The sequence below is a fragment of the Astyanax mexicanus genome, chromosome 4, assembly GCF_023375975.1.
Source record: "Astyanax mexicanus isolate ESR-SI-001 chromosome 4, AstMex3_surface, whole genome shotgun sequence".
In the NCBI taxonomy this organism is placed as follows: domain Eukaryota; kingdom Metazoa; phylum Chordata; class Actinopteri; order Characiformes; family Acestrorhamphidae; genus Astyanax; species Astyanax mexicanus.
The window spans coordinates 40,711,012-40,727,255 of record NC_064411.1 but is presented as its reverse complement, the minus strand read 5'-3'; the positions used below and the strand labels follow the sequence as shown (position 1 = coordinate 40,727,255).

General features: G+C 39.2%; 1 protein-coding gene across 13 annotated transcripts in view; it reads left to right on the top strand.

Annotated features, from left to right (window-relative positions):
* The window catches only part of LOC103026224 (muscleblind-like protein 1), a 189,077-nt gene that overhangs the window by 138,261 nt on the left and 34,572 nt on the right, over positions 1–16,244 (top strand). For all 13 annotated transcript variants that reach the window (XR_002651155.2, XR_002651156.2, XR_007438865.1 and 10 more), the window contains exon 3: positions 7,296–7,466. Coding sequence is in view for 10 of the 13 variants with exons in the window: in XM_049478656.1 (XP_049334613.1) it covers positions 7,296–7,466 (171 nt within the window). In the remaining 3 variants the exon portion in view is untranslated. The remainder of the gene's footprint in view (positions 1–7,295; positions 7,467–16,244) is intronic.

The window sequence follows — 16,244 nt, the reverse complement described above, 5'->3', positions numbered from 1 at the left end:
TTCGCTGCTCGCTTCGATTTTTTCTTGGGTTTATACTTTCTCTTTTCTCTTTTTCCTTCGTCTAGTGTGGCTTTTCTTTCCCGCTTCAGAAAATTTGAATGTAATCCCAAGTAATCACCTTATGTTTTCAAAGTATCAGTAATCTGATTACTGTCTTTTAAACTGTAACTGTAATGGATTACATTCGCCTCTCTCTCTCTCTCTTTCTTTTTTGTATGTAAAACACTTAATCCTGTTACACGAAATGTGGTTTTCCTCCAAGTGCAAAGCTTTTATAGCTTTCCTGAGAGAAGTATTCTTTTTAATGTATCTGGGGGCTTTTTTAAAATATGAACACGGAAGATTGGAAATTGGCTTAGGGTGGCTTGAGGAGCTCGGGTGCAGCAAGGGATCAAGACCGTGGAGCTGTGGAATCTTTGCACTGGCAATGGGACTGTAACTTCAGAGAAGGCCTAATAAAATCCGGAAAGTAATTTTCATTTAATAGAATCTGTGGGCTTGCTGCAATTAAACCCCTCAGTAATTACCCCAGATAACATGTCCGTGTGGGACCTGTATGGCCCTGGAACCCAAGTGGAAACCAGGACGTTTTGTCCATGGGTTTCATGAGGGCCTCACATACAGTATGGATTTCATGGGATGTGATGGAACCCATTAGGATCAGTGATGGTACCAGGAGGTGTTAAACATGGGCCCCATCTGGGTTATACTCTGCACACAAGGTCTAGATGGTACCAATGTGAGATTAGGGTGGGCTTTAGTGATGGGGCCCATTTGAGAGACACAACGTACATGTACTGACCCTCTCAAAGCCCTCCCATGTCCATCCAAACCCTGCTCATGTTATCCCCACATGTTAAAGTATGTTGGATGGAACAGTACTACTATTATAACATTGTTTGTAAAGGCAGAAAAGGAAAAAAATGAGGTTGGCTTCACAAACCTTTTGGGTCTTTGATTTGTAAATATGGGCTGTATAGTTGGGAATTAAATTAAATGAAAATAAGAAGATAGAAGTGATAATAAACTGTATAATGCTACTGCTTTTACTACTGTGTACATGTGTGGTGCAGCCATCTTGGATTCTGAATTTGATTGGTTGGGAACTCGATTGGTTGGGAACTCGATTGGTTGATACCATTTGGAAACCAGTTGATAACAATGGACTATATGGATTACATGTCCAGAGAAGTTGGACAGAACCACAGTATGTGTAGGACTGATTTAATGAGACATAAAAGAAGATAGAAGTGCTGATGAACTGTATAATGCTACTGCTTTTACTATCTTGGATCTTACTTAATCTTGGATTCTAAAATCGATTGGTTGGGAACTCGATTGGTTTGGGACCAGCTGATACCAGTTGGAAAGCAGTTGATAACAATAGATTATATGGTGTTATATTTTACACATTCAAACGTGATGGAAACATGTCCACAAGATATAGAAGTGCTAATAAACTGTATAGTGCTACTGTTGATGCATGGTGGAGCCATCTTGGATTCTGAACTCGATTGGTTGGGAACTCGATTAGTTGGGAGGCTCTACTAAATTTTTGAGACTTAGATTGCAGGAATTCTTGGATTCTGAACTTGATTGGTTGGGAACTTGATTGGTTTGAGACTTAGATTGCAGGAATTCTTAGATTCTTAACTCGATTGGTTCGGAACTCGATTGGCTTGAGCCTCTACTAACTTTCCGCGTATGAAATCTGACTTGTATTGTAGGAATTCAAGTTTGTTCAATTGAAACTTGGAAATTTCGACATCCAAGTTCATCTGGAACGCAGAAATGACCTTTGCTCGCTTACTTGTTAGCTTGTTAGCCACATTAGCCTCATTGCTCCAGTGCTAAAAAAAAACAAAAAAACAAAGGAGCACAAACTGTGCTCGTGTCTATGCAGATTGAATAATACATTCGGGGTAACGGGGAACACTGTGTACATTTGTTCTTTGGGTGACCCACCCCTCTAAGGCAGCGAGGAGGGCAGCGGGTAGCATTAATACAGGTACAGGCTCAGTCGGACCCCTCGGGCGGCGGGGGGACAGCCCTGTAAAGGGAAAAGAATTTAGCAATTAGCAGCAATCGATCACATGCAGAGAGTTAAATAAGGTTACCGGCGGAGGCAGCACGGAGCTGGAAGCCACTCAGGCACTGGGCTGCCGGCCAATTAGCTTGCTTCGCCACCCAGTTGCCAGGCAGAGTCATTCGTCTCCCGGCCAATCACAAGCGGAGGCGGGGGGTGATCGAGGCAGGATGGAACATAGATAGAAAAAGAGAGAGAGAGAGAGAGAGAGAGAGAGGGCTCGAGAGGGAGTCTTTACGGTCTTTTCGGGCCAAACACAGTGGTCAGTGCGTAATGATGGTATTGATATAACTGGTGGAGACACACACACACACACACACACACGAGTACACAAAACACACACAGAGGGAGGATGGAGTGTGTCAGTGTTTTAGCAGGGGGCCTGGGTGGGTCATCAGCCGCATCCTGCGTGATAGCCTTTGTTTGCTCCTGGGTAATTACAGCCTGATGGCTGGCAACACACAGTGTCTTACACACACACACACACACACACTAACACACACACACTCACTAACACACACACACACACTCACTAACACACACACACACATCCCCTTCTGGCCAAATCTATTCAGTATTCATGGGGAGTGTAGCACAAGACAGCATGGGACCGCTATGAGCACAGAGGTGAGAACAGAAAGAGAGCGGGAGAGAGACCTAGAGAGATAAACAGAGCGACTGAGAGACAGATAGAGAGAGATAAAGACAGATAGAGAGAGAGATAAAGAGAGATAGAGAGAGAGAGAGAGAGAGAGAGAGAGTGAGCTATGCAGGCTTTATGACTGGTTGAATTACAATCCTCTTCCTATTCCCGCGAAGCTTCAGACACGCTATAAGAATATAATCACCCCATCTCCCAGACACAGTCCGTCGGCACCTGAGAGGAATACATACTGGAGACTCTCTCTCTCTCTCTCACTCTCCTTTTTCTTATTTAATCTCTCTTTCTTTCTTTCACACTCTCAGTCTTTCTCTGTTTCTCACTCTCTCTTTTTCTTTATCTCTCACACACACACACACTCTACTTTTATCTCTCTTTGCCCCTTTCTGTCTCTCTTTCTCTCTCTCTCTCTCTCTCTCTCTCTCTCTCTCTCTCTCTCTCTCTCTCCAATTAACACTGTGATTGAATTACTTTTTCTCTCTCTCCTCTTCTCTTTCTCTCTCTTTCTCTTGCTCATTGATTCCAGATCCTTGTTTTCTCCTTTTTTCTTAATTTCAATCTCTCTCTCAGTTTCCACCTCAACCTCACATCCTCCTTGACTCTATTTTTCCTACTACATCTCCCCCTCTCTCTTTCTTGTTTTCTTTTCTCCCTCTCTTTTTTTCTCTTTCTCAAATTCCTTTTGTCTCCTGTCTTCTCTCTGCCTGTGTCTCTCTTTCTGTGTTTCCCTCACTGTCCATTAATCTCCTTTTTCCTTCTTCCTCCCTGTCTATCTCACTTGCACACACTTTTTATGTCTCTTTTTCTTCTCTCTCTTTCTCTTTCTCTTTCATTGTCTCTCACACACATTCTCATTTTATTGCTCTTTTTTCCCTCCTTCTCTTCTTCTTATTTGCTCACATTCCTTTTGTCTCCTTGTCTTCTCTCTCTCTCTCTCTCTCTCTCTCTCTCTCTTGTTGTTCAAACTGTCCTTTAGTTTCTTCCTCTTTCTGTCTTAACCTTGCACTCATTTTTTTTCTTTTTCTTCACTCTGTCTGTATTTCTTTCTTTCTTTCTTTTCTTTCTTTCTTTCTTTCTTTCTTTCTTCTTTTTTCAAATTACACTCCCATTTTCTCTCTCTGCCTTCCCGTGATACTCTCCTTTTAACTTCATCTCACTTTCTCACACTGTCTATGTCTCTTATCTTGTCTCTTACTCGTGATCTCGGACTCTCGGGATTTTCTACCATTTCTCTCTCTCTTTAGCTTAGACTCCCTTTATGTGTCGTTCTCTTTCTCTCTCTTTATGTGTACCTCACACTCTTGGTCAAATTATTATTTTATATATCTTATAAATCTCTCTCTCTCTATCTTTCTCAATGTCTTTTCTTCACAGTCCTTTTATCTCTCTTTTTCTCTCTCAATCTCTTTCTCTGTATCGCTATGTCTTGCTCACACTATCCTTTTATCTTATTTCTTTTTCTTTCTCTCTATCTGTCTTTTCTCTTTTTCTCTCCCTCTTTCTGTCTTTTGTATACACTCTCCTTTTACCTCTTCTCTCTCACTATCTGTTTGACTCTCCCTTTCTCTCTCTCTCTCTTTCTCTCTCTCACTCTCCTATTTTTTTATGTTTAATTTTTTTCCTATTTAAGATCCTTATTTTCTCCTTTTTTCTTAATTTCAATCTCTCTCTCAGTTTCCACCTCAACCTCACATCCTCCTTGACTCTATTTTTCCTACTACATCTCCCCCTCTCTCTTTCTTGTTTTTTTTATGTTTAATTTTTTTCCTATTTAACTTTTTTAAATGTATTAAATCATGTTTTATCGTGTGTGATCAGTGTTTTAGTGATATCTGTGGTTGCTGTGGACACTGCTCTGGGCTGGTTGGTGTTAATAGAGGTCTGTGGAGCAGTGCTGCTGTGAGGACTGTGCTGCTGCTGTGCATTAGGAGCTGTTACAGTGTTGGAGAGCCTCTGGTTCAGCTGAGCGAGGGGGACTGTGTTCTGGGGTCAGTTCTGGGCTGTGTAGTTGTGTTTATTATCAGAGGGGATCAGCCTAATTCTGCCCTGCAGGCTCTGGTTTGTGTTTTCTTTGGGTTCTAATAATGCAGGACTTCTGTTGGATATTTTTTCTTATCTAGCCAAGTTCTACTCCTCTGTACTCTATTCCATTCATTCCTTAATAACGATGTGATTTAATACAGGTAAATTGCAATCATAATTTGCTACAAAAGCAAAAACTATTAAAAATAATGTTTTAAAACAGTGTTCTGAGAAGGAATGGCAACAGTATTTAACACTATTGTAATAATGTGAAGTGGTGAATGATTTACTGTTCCAAACATTTCTGTTTGGAATGTGTTGCCAGAAATGCTAAAAAAATAAAGCAGTCCAATAAAAAACATTTTTATAGAAGAGAGATAAAATCTTCCCAACTTTCAATGGAAGTCAGTGTAAAAACAGTTTATTTCAGGTAATTTTGGAGAATTTCTATTGGCCCATTCATCAAAAATTTTTACACAGAATAAAGAACTGTTTATGTGTTATAACTGAGCTGTAAACTACAAATCAGCAAGAACGGAGATACCAGTTTTTCATTGGATAGCGACAAGATCAGACAATTAGTCCTGTCAATTTAGCGCATTTTTTAAATGATACCCCTAAAATAAATATAATTTAATTTAAACAATCTGGTTCAACACTGGTTATTTTATTAACATGTATCATTAAATACCAATTAAAAGCTTAGTGTTAAAGAGAAGAAAAGGTGCGATTAATCATGATTAATCACAGAAGTCTGTTGTGATTAATCTGATTATGATTGACATCATTATTATTAATAAATAAAATTAATTTGGGCAGTCAAAACATGAAATACTTTGGAGTTGAACTGTCAGCAATGAAACAAAATTTAAAGTAATTGTAAGAAAAAGGGATGCACTAAATTTTGGCAACCAAAATAGTTTGCAAAAAAAAAGTGGCAAAATTAATGTAAACTTGCAAGAAAATCATCTTTTCATGTTGTTCGCTTTTTTTTCAGCCAAATATTGTCACTGTCTCTTGTTCACAATCTTTTTATCTCTCTTTTTATCCCTTGTTATACTATCACTTTTATCTTATTACTTTTTTCTTTCTCTCTCTCCCTTATTCTGTCTTTTGCACATACTTTCTTTTTTTACCTTTTTCTCTTTCAATCGACCCCCTTTTTTCTATTTTTCTCTCTCTCTCAGAATTTCAAAGTAAATGTAAAAAAAAAGCAATGCACTAAATTTTTGGCAACCAAAATAGTTTGCAAAAAAGTGGCATCTTTAATGTAAACTTGCAATCTTTTCATGTTCTTTTTTTTCCAGCCAAATATGGTCACTCCCTCTTGTTCACACTCCTTTTATCACTCTCTTTTTGTCTCTTGTCTACACTATCACTTTTATCTTATTTATTTTTCTTTTTCTCTCACTTCTTTTTCTCATTCAATCTCTTTTCTCTCTCCCTTATTCTGGTTTTTGCACACACTTTGTTTTTTACCTTTTTCTCTGTCACTTAGCCCCTTTTTCTATTTCTCTCTCTCTCTCTCTCTCTCTCTCTCTCTCTCTCTCTCTCTCTCTCTCTCTCAGTATTTCAAAGAAACATAAAAAAAGCAATGCACAAAATTTTTGGCAACCAAAAATAGTTTGCAAAAAAGTGACAAAATTAATGAAAACTTGAAAAAACTCATCTTATCATGTTTTACGCTTTTAAATATTGTCTATTTAGAGCATCTCTTGTAAGAAACACTGTACTTTTTCAATTTGCACTTTACATAATATTCATTTTTTATGATTTGTGGCTGTAGACTAATACATTGAATCATAATTATAGTAATAAAAACTAGTAAGTAATATAATACAGGAAATTGACAAATCCTGCACCTAACAGCTGGGGTTATGCATAGGGCTCAGCCAGGATCTACTACTCACTCAACTAACAACAATAGCAAAACCACCACAATCTGATACTGGCTCGACAAGAATCCAGAAGCACAGCCTAACACTATGTTCATGGTCCATTGCCTCAACTGCCAAGTAACAGACCTACCAAAAAAATAACCTATGAACACACAGAATCCCTCCTTAATCTAAGCTCACTTCCTTTAACTATGGCAACAACACACTTACCTAAGCACAATCACACACAATAAATCACATTATAAGTTGCGTGAGCAGAACACAGCAACCACTACCATCTGATACTGGCTCGACAAGAATCCAGAAGCATAGCGAACTATGTTCATGGTCCGTGCCTCAACTGCCAAGTACTCAGACGTCTACAAAAACTCATGAGACAAATTATTACAAGAGCAGGACCACACCAATCCCCTTCATCCAAACTCTAACACAAACTTCAGTGCAAGCTCTTCTCAGGGGTCATCAGGCAGGCACCTTCCTTCGTCAGTGTTTCGCTGAATTAGGCCCACGACACCTCCAGAAGGCTCAACAGTGAAGTCTGGCGTCCCAGACCCAGTAATAAAAACTTAATTTTAACATGAATATAAATGTTTTTTTGTCTCTTTCTCTGTCTTGCTTTGTCTCTCAGGGCCGCTGCTCCAGAGAGAACTGTAAGTACCTGCATCCTCCGCCACACTTGAAGACACAGCTGGAGATCAATGGCAGGAATAACCTGATCCAGCAGAAGAATATGGCCATGCTCGCGCAGCAGATGCAGCTGGCCAATGCCATGATGCCTGGCACGCAACTGCAGCCTGTGGTGAGACCGAGTATTGCACACACAAATATAAACACACACACACAAACACACACATACTGGTTTTCATGCAGTTCCAGGACACACAGGAGGTCATAGAGTGCACATCTCATATGCATTCCATACTGTATATAATTACAGATATGTAATAATAGCATGGTCTATATATATGTATATATGCAGTATGTACACATAAAAGCCATATGCTCTGTTCCCAACCACACTGACCCACTAGCACTACCTACAGTTATCTTTTATCATCATAAACGTCACAGCGAAACGAGATTACAGGACAAATCTGACACCAGATCTCTGGCAACACGCTGAAGTGCATATTGAATGTAATGCTGTAAAGCACAGCACAGCAAAGACCACCCCCACACACCCCACTATAACATAGTCCATGTGGAGCCTAGCTCATAACCCTTTCAATACTGAGATAAGGAAGCTGCTATACCTTAAATTTTGTAACTTGTTGATTAAAAATCAACCTTTGGACCATTTTTTGCTGGTTTCAGCTGGTTTTGAAAGATGATTTTTCAGTGCATTGACTATGTAAGGTAACATTCATAAAGCAGGGTGGTGCAGAGATACTTCACACGGACAAAATCCTTACTAGGACGAAATTCGGGACATAAAAGAACATGGAAAAATCTGACACCACACTCAAACACGTGGAAATGTCAGCAGAGTGATCTGAAATAAAGTGCCTGGGTCAGCTTCCATCAGCCACTGGGAAGAAACCCAGATCCAGACAAGACAACAGCTGTGTAGGAGGTGAAAAGGCTAGAAAGCCAAAGTGAGTTTAGAATAAAAGCTTGGATATGCTCAGTGAGCAGGTTTATCCACAAACACAATAACAAGAAAAAGCTCAGTAAAGACTTGGCAGCAGGGAAACAAGCCCTACAGCTACACTGTTAAAAAGAATCATGGAAAATCTGGCAGCAAAACTGTTAAACAAGAGTAAATATTATTACTGTACAAAACAAAAATGCTATCCCTTTTTGCTCTGGATAAAAGAAGGAGTTCCCTTTTCTCCTGGTCATTTTTTATCCAGAACTTGGGAATCCCTAGACTGCATGATTCTTAAAAAAAAAACCTATGCAAACTCTTGGATTTCTGGCAAGAATTTAATGGGATTTAAACTCACAAACTCATAAATGCGTCTCGAAATCATGTATGCTGTATTTAAAAGCTGTGTATCAGTGGTATTGACCACTATTTCATTGGAAATCTGTAAATTATCAAAGTAATGCTTTCCATAGACTACACGACTTTGAAGAGACTCTGAAAAGACTTTAAATAGTCTGATACCCTGACATCTAAAAACCAGTCACAAACTTTTTCATCACAGACTAAGAATTTATAAAGACTCTTTCTGAGATGTATCAGAAAAAGCATGTGCTAGTCTTCACCCTCCCATTGTGTTGGGGCATTACTAGTGATAGAGGGAGTCCTAATAAGCAGGATGTGTAATTGGCTGAGCAAAATTGGGGAAAAAATTAAAAAATAATAAAATAATAAAACAGTTTATTTTTCTGCCACACTGTTAGTTCTTCATATGTTTTAATTGAATACATTTTGTGTTCAACTTGTCCTATAAGCTTCTTTTACCTCCTTTTTTGTATAGCAAAGAATCACAGTTTCAATGCTATACATTTGCCTTTGTTTTAGATAGAATTAATGCAATAAAATAAATAAAATGCAATTATAATTCTTGCAAAATGTGTATTTATTAAACTTGTTTGTATCTAAACTAACACTGCACAATAAGACAAAGCAGTGCAAAATAAAATGACTTTAAATATGATGACATTAAAGTGCTACCTGTGTTTAAAATACTGCACATATTAACATAAGGACCTTATAAGGCATAATAGCTGTAAAATGTGAAATAATTTTCCTTTGCAGCTTCCTGTAGCTCTCTTCCTATTGGCTGTTGACATTGTTTATGTCACTATTTGAGTGAGCCAAGTCTCAAGACTTACGATAATATTAAACACGGTTGATTTTATTGGAGCGCCAAGAAGAGAAAAAAAAAGACTGATTAAACCTTACAATCTTAACCAGCTTACACTGAACGATCAAGATTGAGATGCGACAGTGAAATTGCTTGAAAAGTGTTTGGTGTGAGGTCAGCATAAGTTTAGTGGTTAGATCACTGGGTTATTAAACATGTTTAATGTAGAATAATACCACAAGTTTTGAATCACTGTGTACATTGTTTGTTTTTTTTAAGCACAGTAATTAGTTGTAGCAGTTGTAGTTGTAGCAGTTGCTCAGTCACAGCTGTGCTGTCATGTGACTTATCCAATGAATGGAACTATTGAAAAGCAGAACAAACCATTACATAATGGCTCATAATTCATCCAAGTTATGGCAGTGCATTATAGAGCGCTTCTGTTTGAGATGTCAACTTTCTTCCATAATCAGTGTTGCCTTTGAATCCCAACCGTATCATGTGCGACCTTGGGCCCAGCTCAGCCCTGCCCTCTCAATTTGCTGGTGCAGTTTCCACTGGAACTGGAGTAGACTAACTTTGGCGAGGAGAAGAAAAAAGAGGTCAGAGATGGCAGAGAAAGACTAAGCGCTGAGGGGGCTTTCGTTTTTAGACAGTGAGCTAAAGCAAGAGCTGTCACCACCAAGCTGTTCCTCCACTGCAGGACCCGAGCGAGGAGATGAAAATCCACACTGACACTTCATCGGTCAAACTCGGGGCAGTGCCAGAGCGAAAGAAGGGAGAAGGCTGCTGTTTCCCTGCGGCACGCGCCGCCGCTAGGTTGCTAACACAAACTTTGCGCAAGTGGGGCGAAATGGGTTGGGACAGGGTTATCAACTCTGAGATATTTGATTTGAGGAGAGACAGCTGTGTTAGAGGAGAGTGAATACAGTACGGCTAGTGTTAAAAGTGTTGCAAATAATCCTCACATTATTGGACTACATAGAGAAACACCTAAAATTAACACCGTGCACTGATTAGAAAGGTTGCCAGATTGGTTGGTTTTATGCCAAATGTTGAGTTGTGTCTGAAGTTGTCTGAAGGAAACAATGTGATTTGATGGGTGGACAAAACTACCAAGTGTGAAATTTAACTCTTCAGTGTTGTAGTTAGATAGCTAACCTTGCAGAGACAGAACTTTTAGTCAGGCTGATGGAAATTTGAATAAGCTGTGTTTTATGTTTGTTATTATATATATATATATATATATATATATATATATATATATATATATATATATATATATATATATATATATATATATGTGAGTACTCATTTCTTTCAATGCTTGCAAGCTTATTTTTATGTACTGTATTTACTTTTCTTTGGTTCGTGTGTCGTATCATACAATACACAAAACACTACAAACATGCAGATAAATTCATTAAAATATATTTTTCTTGTAATTGGTGATAATTAAGATATTTAAGGTATTTTATTTACGATCATGTTGCAATAAAACCTGTAATACTGTTGATATAATAATCCCACTAGTTGATGACAGCCATCCAGCCAGGTTTGTGAATTCTTCAGATGACAAAATATGAAATGTTAGCAATCATGAAGCAGAGTTATCCATAAGGGGGGGTTGGGTGCCTATTTTGCTTGGAGCCCCCAAATGCCTTGAAACAACCCTGTGCTAAGGTATAGGTTACAGTGTAGGTCACAAGGAGGCTAGAAATATAAATTGTCCCTTTAGATTGACACTTCTGGGTTTGGACATTCAAATGGTTCGTTTTGAAGCAATAAACCACATTGTTAGAAGCTTAATTGTTAACGTATGTAAAAAGAATCAAAGAATCAGCATCAAAAGTTTTTTGGTGTATCTTTGGTTGATAGAAAATTTCCCATATATAGTTTTACTACCCTGTTAGTCTAAAAAAGTAAAGAAACACTGTTTTTTCTTTAAAGAAGGTTTGAGGATGGAGTGGAGTTTGAGCTCTACTCCCACTGGAAAAGCTGCAGTCACAAGAGCATCTTTTCATAGCAACCCACCTTTCCAAAACTAGTAGAGTATAGAGGTGATGAGCTGCTCTCCAGTATCAACAACATTATATTTTCCAGTTTTATTGGCCTCTTTACAGCTCTTTGGTTTTGTGTATGTTTGATGTTTACAGTTTGTCACTACCATACTACAGTACTGAGCTCCTATTATTAAAACAGCTCACTAGAACAACTTGACCAGCTGAAGGTCAACTGAAGGTCCTGGAAGACGCTGTTCAGTTCCATTTTATATGTGCTTTTTAGAATGGATCAGGGCCCTCAATGCTCCAGGAAACGGATCAAAAAGGTATTGTGAAAGCGGCCTTAATTGCATATTTGGCCCCATTCGGCTCAAACACAGCAAGTGAAATGTATCCCCGCGGGCCCCACCTGCTCTCTTTGCGGGTAAATTAACAGCACTTTCTTGTGCTGTATTTCTGTTTCTCTGTCTCTCTCTCTTTTTCTTTTACTCTCTCTTTCCCGCTCTGTGCCTCATCCATGTGCTCGATGGCTACTTACCGGAGAATAACAATGGTTACAAAATCCCATTTTCACTCGGCCATTAGACGTTAGAATTCAGGGAGGAAAATTTTATGCTAAAAGGCTGCAGATAGGGAAGAAAGTTTCTGTATATCATGATTATGTAAGGACAGCGTTATTTTCATTAGTGTTATATAAAGACTCCTGTGGCAGTGAATGTGTGTGTATGTGTGCCTGAAGGTTAAGCTTCAGTGTGGGCAGCTCTAATGCTGCTGTTATTCAACACGCAAGCAGTGCAGAAATCATACCTGATCTGACTCACATATGCTAAACAAAAGATAATCCTAGTTAAAGATGTGCGCTAAATGCCTCTTCAGATTGGACTTGTTTAAATGGATGAGAACCTCTTGCATGGTGTCAGTCTTTTTATCATTATATGAAAATTTTAGTCCAGGCAGGACAATAATGATGGAGGGCAGTTGTGGCTCAGTGATCAGAGCTCTCGATTGTTGATTAGAGATGTGGATTTGATATTCAAGTTTGCTGACTCTGGTTGTGGGTCTGATACCCAGGTTTGCTGACTCTGTTGGTGGTTTGATATTAAAGTTTGCAGACTCTGGTTATGGGTTCAATACCCAAGTTTGCTGACTGTATATAGAGCTGATTTCCAAGTTTGCTGACCCTGGTTGTGGGTCTGATGTCCACGTTTGTGGACTCTGTATGTGAGTTCATTACCCAAGTTTGTAGACTCTGTTTGTGGGTTTGATAATCAAGTTTGTAGACTCTGTTTGTGGGTTTGATACCCAAGTTTGTAGACTCTGTTTGTGGGTTTGATAATCAAGTTTGTAGACTCTGTTTGTGGGTTTGATAATCAGGTTTGTAGACTCTGTTTGTGGGTTTGATACCCAAGTTTGTATACTCTGAATGTTGATTTAATAATCAAGTTTGCAGACTCTGTTTGTGGGTTCAATACCCAAGATTGCTAACTCTGTTTATGGGGCCAATATCCAAGTTTGTGGAATCTGTATGTGAGTTTGATACCTAAGTTTGTAAACTCTGTTTGTGGGCTGATATCCAAGTTTGTGGACTCTGTATGTTGGTTTGATAATCAGGTTTGCAGACTCTGTTTGTGGGGTTGAACTCCAAGTTAGGTGACTCTGTTTGTGGGTTCGATACCCAAGTTTCTTAACTCTGGTTGTGGGTTCAATACCCAAGTTTGCAGACTATGGTCCTCCATAACTTATGAGCCTGAACTTGGAAACAGTGGCTAGAGCAATGATTAGAGCACTGGGTTATTAACCACATGGTTTTGGGTTTAATACCAGGGTTTGTAAAGATGCCATTGTTTGACCCTTGAGCAAGGCACACAGCAAGGGGTGTTGTGGTATGGCTGCTTGTAGGATCTAAGTTTTGGGGAAATGGTGACTAAGTGGTTAGATGATTTATACCTAGGTTTAGAAAGCTGCCCTGTTGGGGCTTACCTTAACTATTGTGCATCAATTAAATAAACCTTTCACACATTTAATGCATTTAATGTATTCACTCTTGCTGAAATGAAAAAGAGAGCATTGTGAATGGTTACTTGTGAGAACAAGAAGAATGAAAGAGAGAGCCAGTTGAAAAGTGTCCATGACCAGAAGAAAATAGTGTACAGACATTGCATTTCTTCTTAAGAGCATGTAAGCTTGGTTTACTTGTGTGGGAGGATATTTTGCATGTGCATACTTTATTTGACAGGCTATTAGACTCAGAGTATGCTCTCTCTCTCTCTCTCTCTCTCTCTCTTTCTCTTTCTCTCTACAAAAACAAACTGGCCAGCGTTTTCTAAAGAGCAGAGGTGTCCAGGTTCAGGGATAAGCGCAGCCAGGAATGCGGTGGAAATGTGCAGCAAGGACAAACAATGTATAAGCATAAAACAAGCAAGTCTACCAAGGACACACCACGACAATAAGAACTTTCAAACTCCAGCACATGCAATATATGTCCAATTATTTGTGGACACCCCTTCCAATGAATTGAATTAAGTGTTTTTGCAACTGTATGCAGATGCCCACATAGTGCATTTCTTGTCCCTGTGAAAAAGTGCTGTCAAGAGAAAAGGACTCTCCTGAGCACATAAAGCAGGTTCACACTTAGTTGCACTGTGCAATCCTCCCAGCTGGCCACCAATGTCAAGAGATGTTAATTTCAGGTTGAATGTTGGTCATGACGACAGATGACAAGAATATTACCCCAGGATAATGTCTAATACTATAACACCTTTTTGTGTTATGTTTTCGTCACTGAATTTATGCAATCACACCCTCACAACATGGTTACTCCAACATATGCAGGATGAATTCTTTTTTAATACCCTCAATTTCGGAAGAGCCAATGAATGTTGAGTAAGTTCCCTAATACTTTAGCCCATATGGTGCACAAATTAATTGCTGCATAACAGAAAATAGAAGCTTCTATTCTTCAACAGTGGTCTCCCATATTTACGCCCCTTGTACCAGTCACCTGTATGCGCAGGGCATCCTTTTATTCTTTTATCCGTACACTCCATATATATATAATACTTACGTGGTGTCCTAAATAGTCTGGAGAGAAGCAGCTGTGGTCAGGCCTTATCGCTTCTTATCAGGGCTGATAGACGAGGCCACGCGTCCCCCTTCTGGACAGCTTGAGAGGAAACAATAAAGGCCTGTGATAGGAGGGGTTGGGGCCTATAGATGTCCCAGTCGCAGAAAGGCGGAGGTGTTGGGTATTTCTTCAGTTCGCACCACCCGCCGAGACTGAATAGAAAAAGGGTGAGGCGGACGCAGAGAGACAGCGGCATTAAAGAGAAGAAGAGGACGAGCACAAAGGCACAGAGAGATGAGAAAAGGAAGGGATGAGTCGTCACACCTCTCGCTTTCTTCCAGCCCTTTCCCACTCGGCCCTCTCTCTCTTCTTCTCTGCATTTCTGCGCCTGGCTTTGATGTGGCGAAGCTGGATTTAATTTCATGCGTGGTGATCAGCTGAAGGTGATCTAATTAGGCCCCGCTAATTCCCCATCTCAGAGATGTCCTGGATTAAAGGACCCGTTTTGCTGAAGCTGGTGGGTGACAGCCTTGCATCTCTAATACAAAGCCCTCACTAGCCTCTGAAAGGAGACGTCCATTAAAAAAAAAACATTTCATTTCGTTGAGCAATTTTCAGTCAGAGCAGCAGTGGCTGCATATTCCAAACACTGTCTGTACAGTCAGTCAATCTTACACAATATGTGGAGAAAAGTATTGGGAGACCTGTACAGTATATTCACTGTTTCTTCTAAAATCAAAGGTTTTAAAAAAGACTTTGTCCTGCTTTGGTGGGAGAAACTGTCCCTACTGTCCAAGGAAGGCTTCCCATAGAAGGGATTCCCACCAGGAGTGGACAGTGCAGTCGGTGGTACACACTAAGAAAAGTAAGTACAGATTTGTACTTAAAAGAGTACAAAGCTTGTCGCTGGGGCTGTACCTTATATTGAGGTACAAAAAAATACCTTTTAGTGAAAGTCCTTTTTTGTACCCATGATTTTTGTGCCAGTAAAGATTATAAAGATTATAAACATTGTCATCAACTGAATATAGCTCAAAAACTTGATGATCCAAAATTGTCTGGCTTTCAAATAAAAAATGTGCAATTAAAGTATATATTGTTTATCAGTACAGTGATACAGAATACTGGATGTACCCTTTGGCTGGTTAAATGGTACAAATTTGTACTTATAGCTGTTAGAAATTACTTTGTACTTCAGAGGGAACAAATCTGACCCTGTAAAGACCAAAATTGTACCTTTGAGGGTACAATTATGAAGAGTGTACCTACAAAAAAGTACTCATATCGTACCCCTGTTTTTTAGAGTGTAATGATTGTGACCAGCAGGTTCTGACTAAAATTGTCCATGCACTCAAGGAAGCAGGGTATAAAAGTGTGTGCCCATCTACTGTACCTATTCTCAACCAATAAACATTATTTTAGATATACAATGTCAGGGCAATCCCCAGAGAACCAACTGAATTCCATTCGGACCTGCACTCGTGTACTTAACATTTTGTTTTCATCCTTTGTTCATCCAGCATTACCAAACTACACAAACACAACCATTTTCCTTCAAAAAATGCATTTTCTATGTATCTGTTTTCAATTTAACAACTTCCTAAAATCTTTTGTCTTTTATATTACAGCAAAACTAATTTTATATTACTTGGAAAATATTGATTCCAGACTTACCGAATACCAAATGAACATGAAGGGTCCATAATGTCAATGCTGAAGACCTTGAATATCTGGTAGTCTTTTTTTAACAGAAC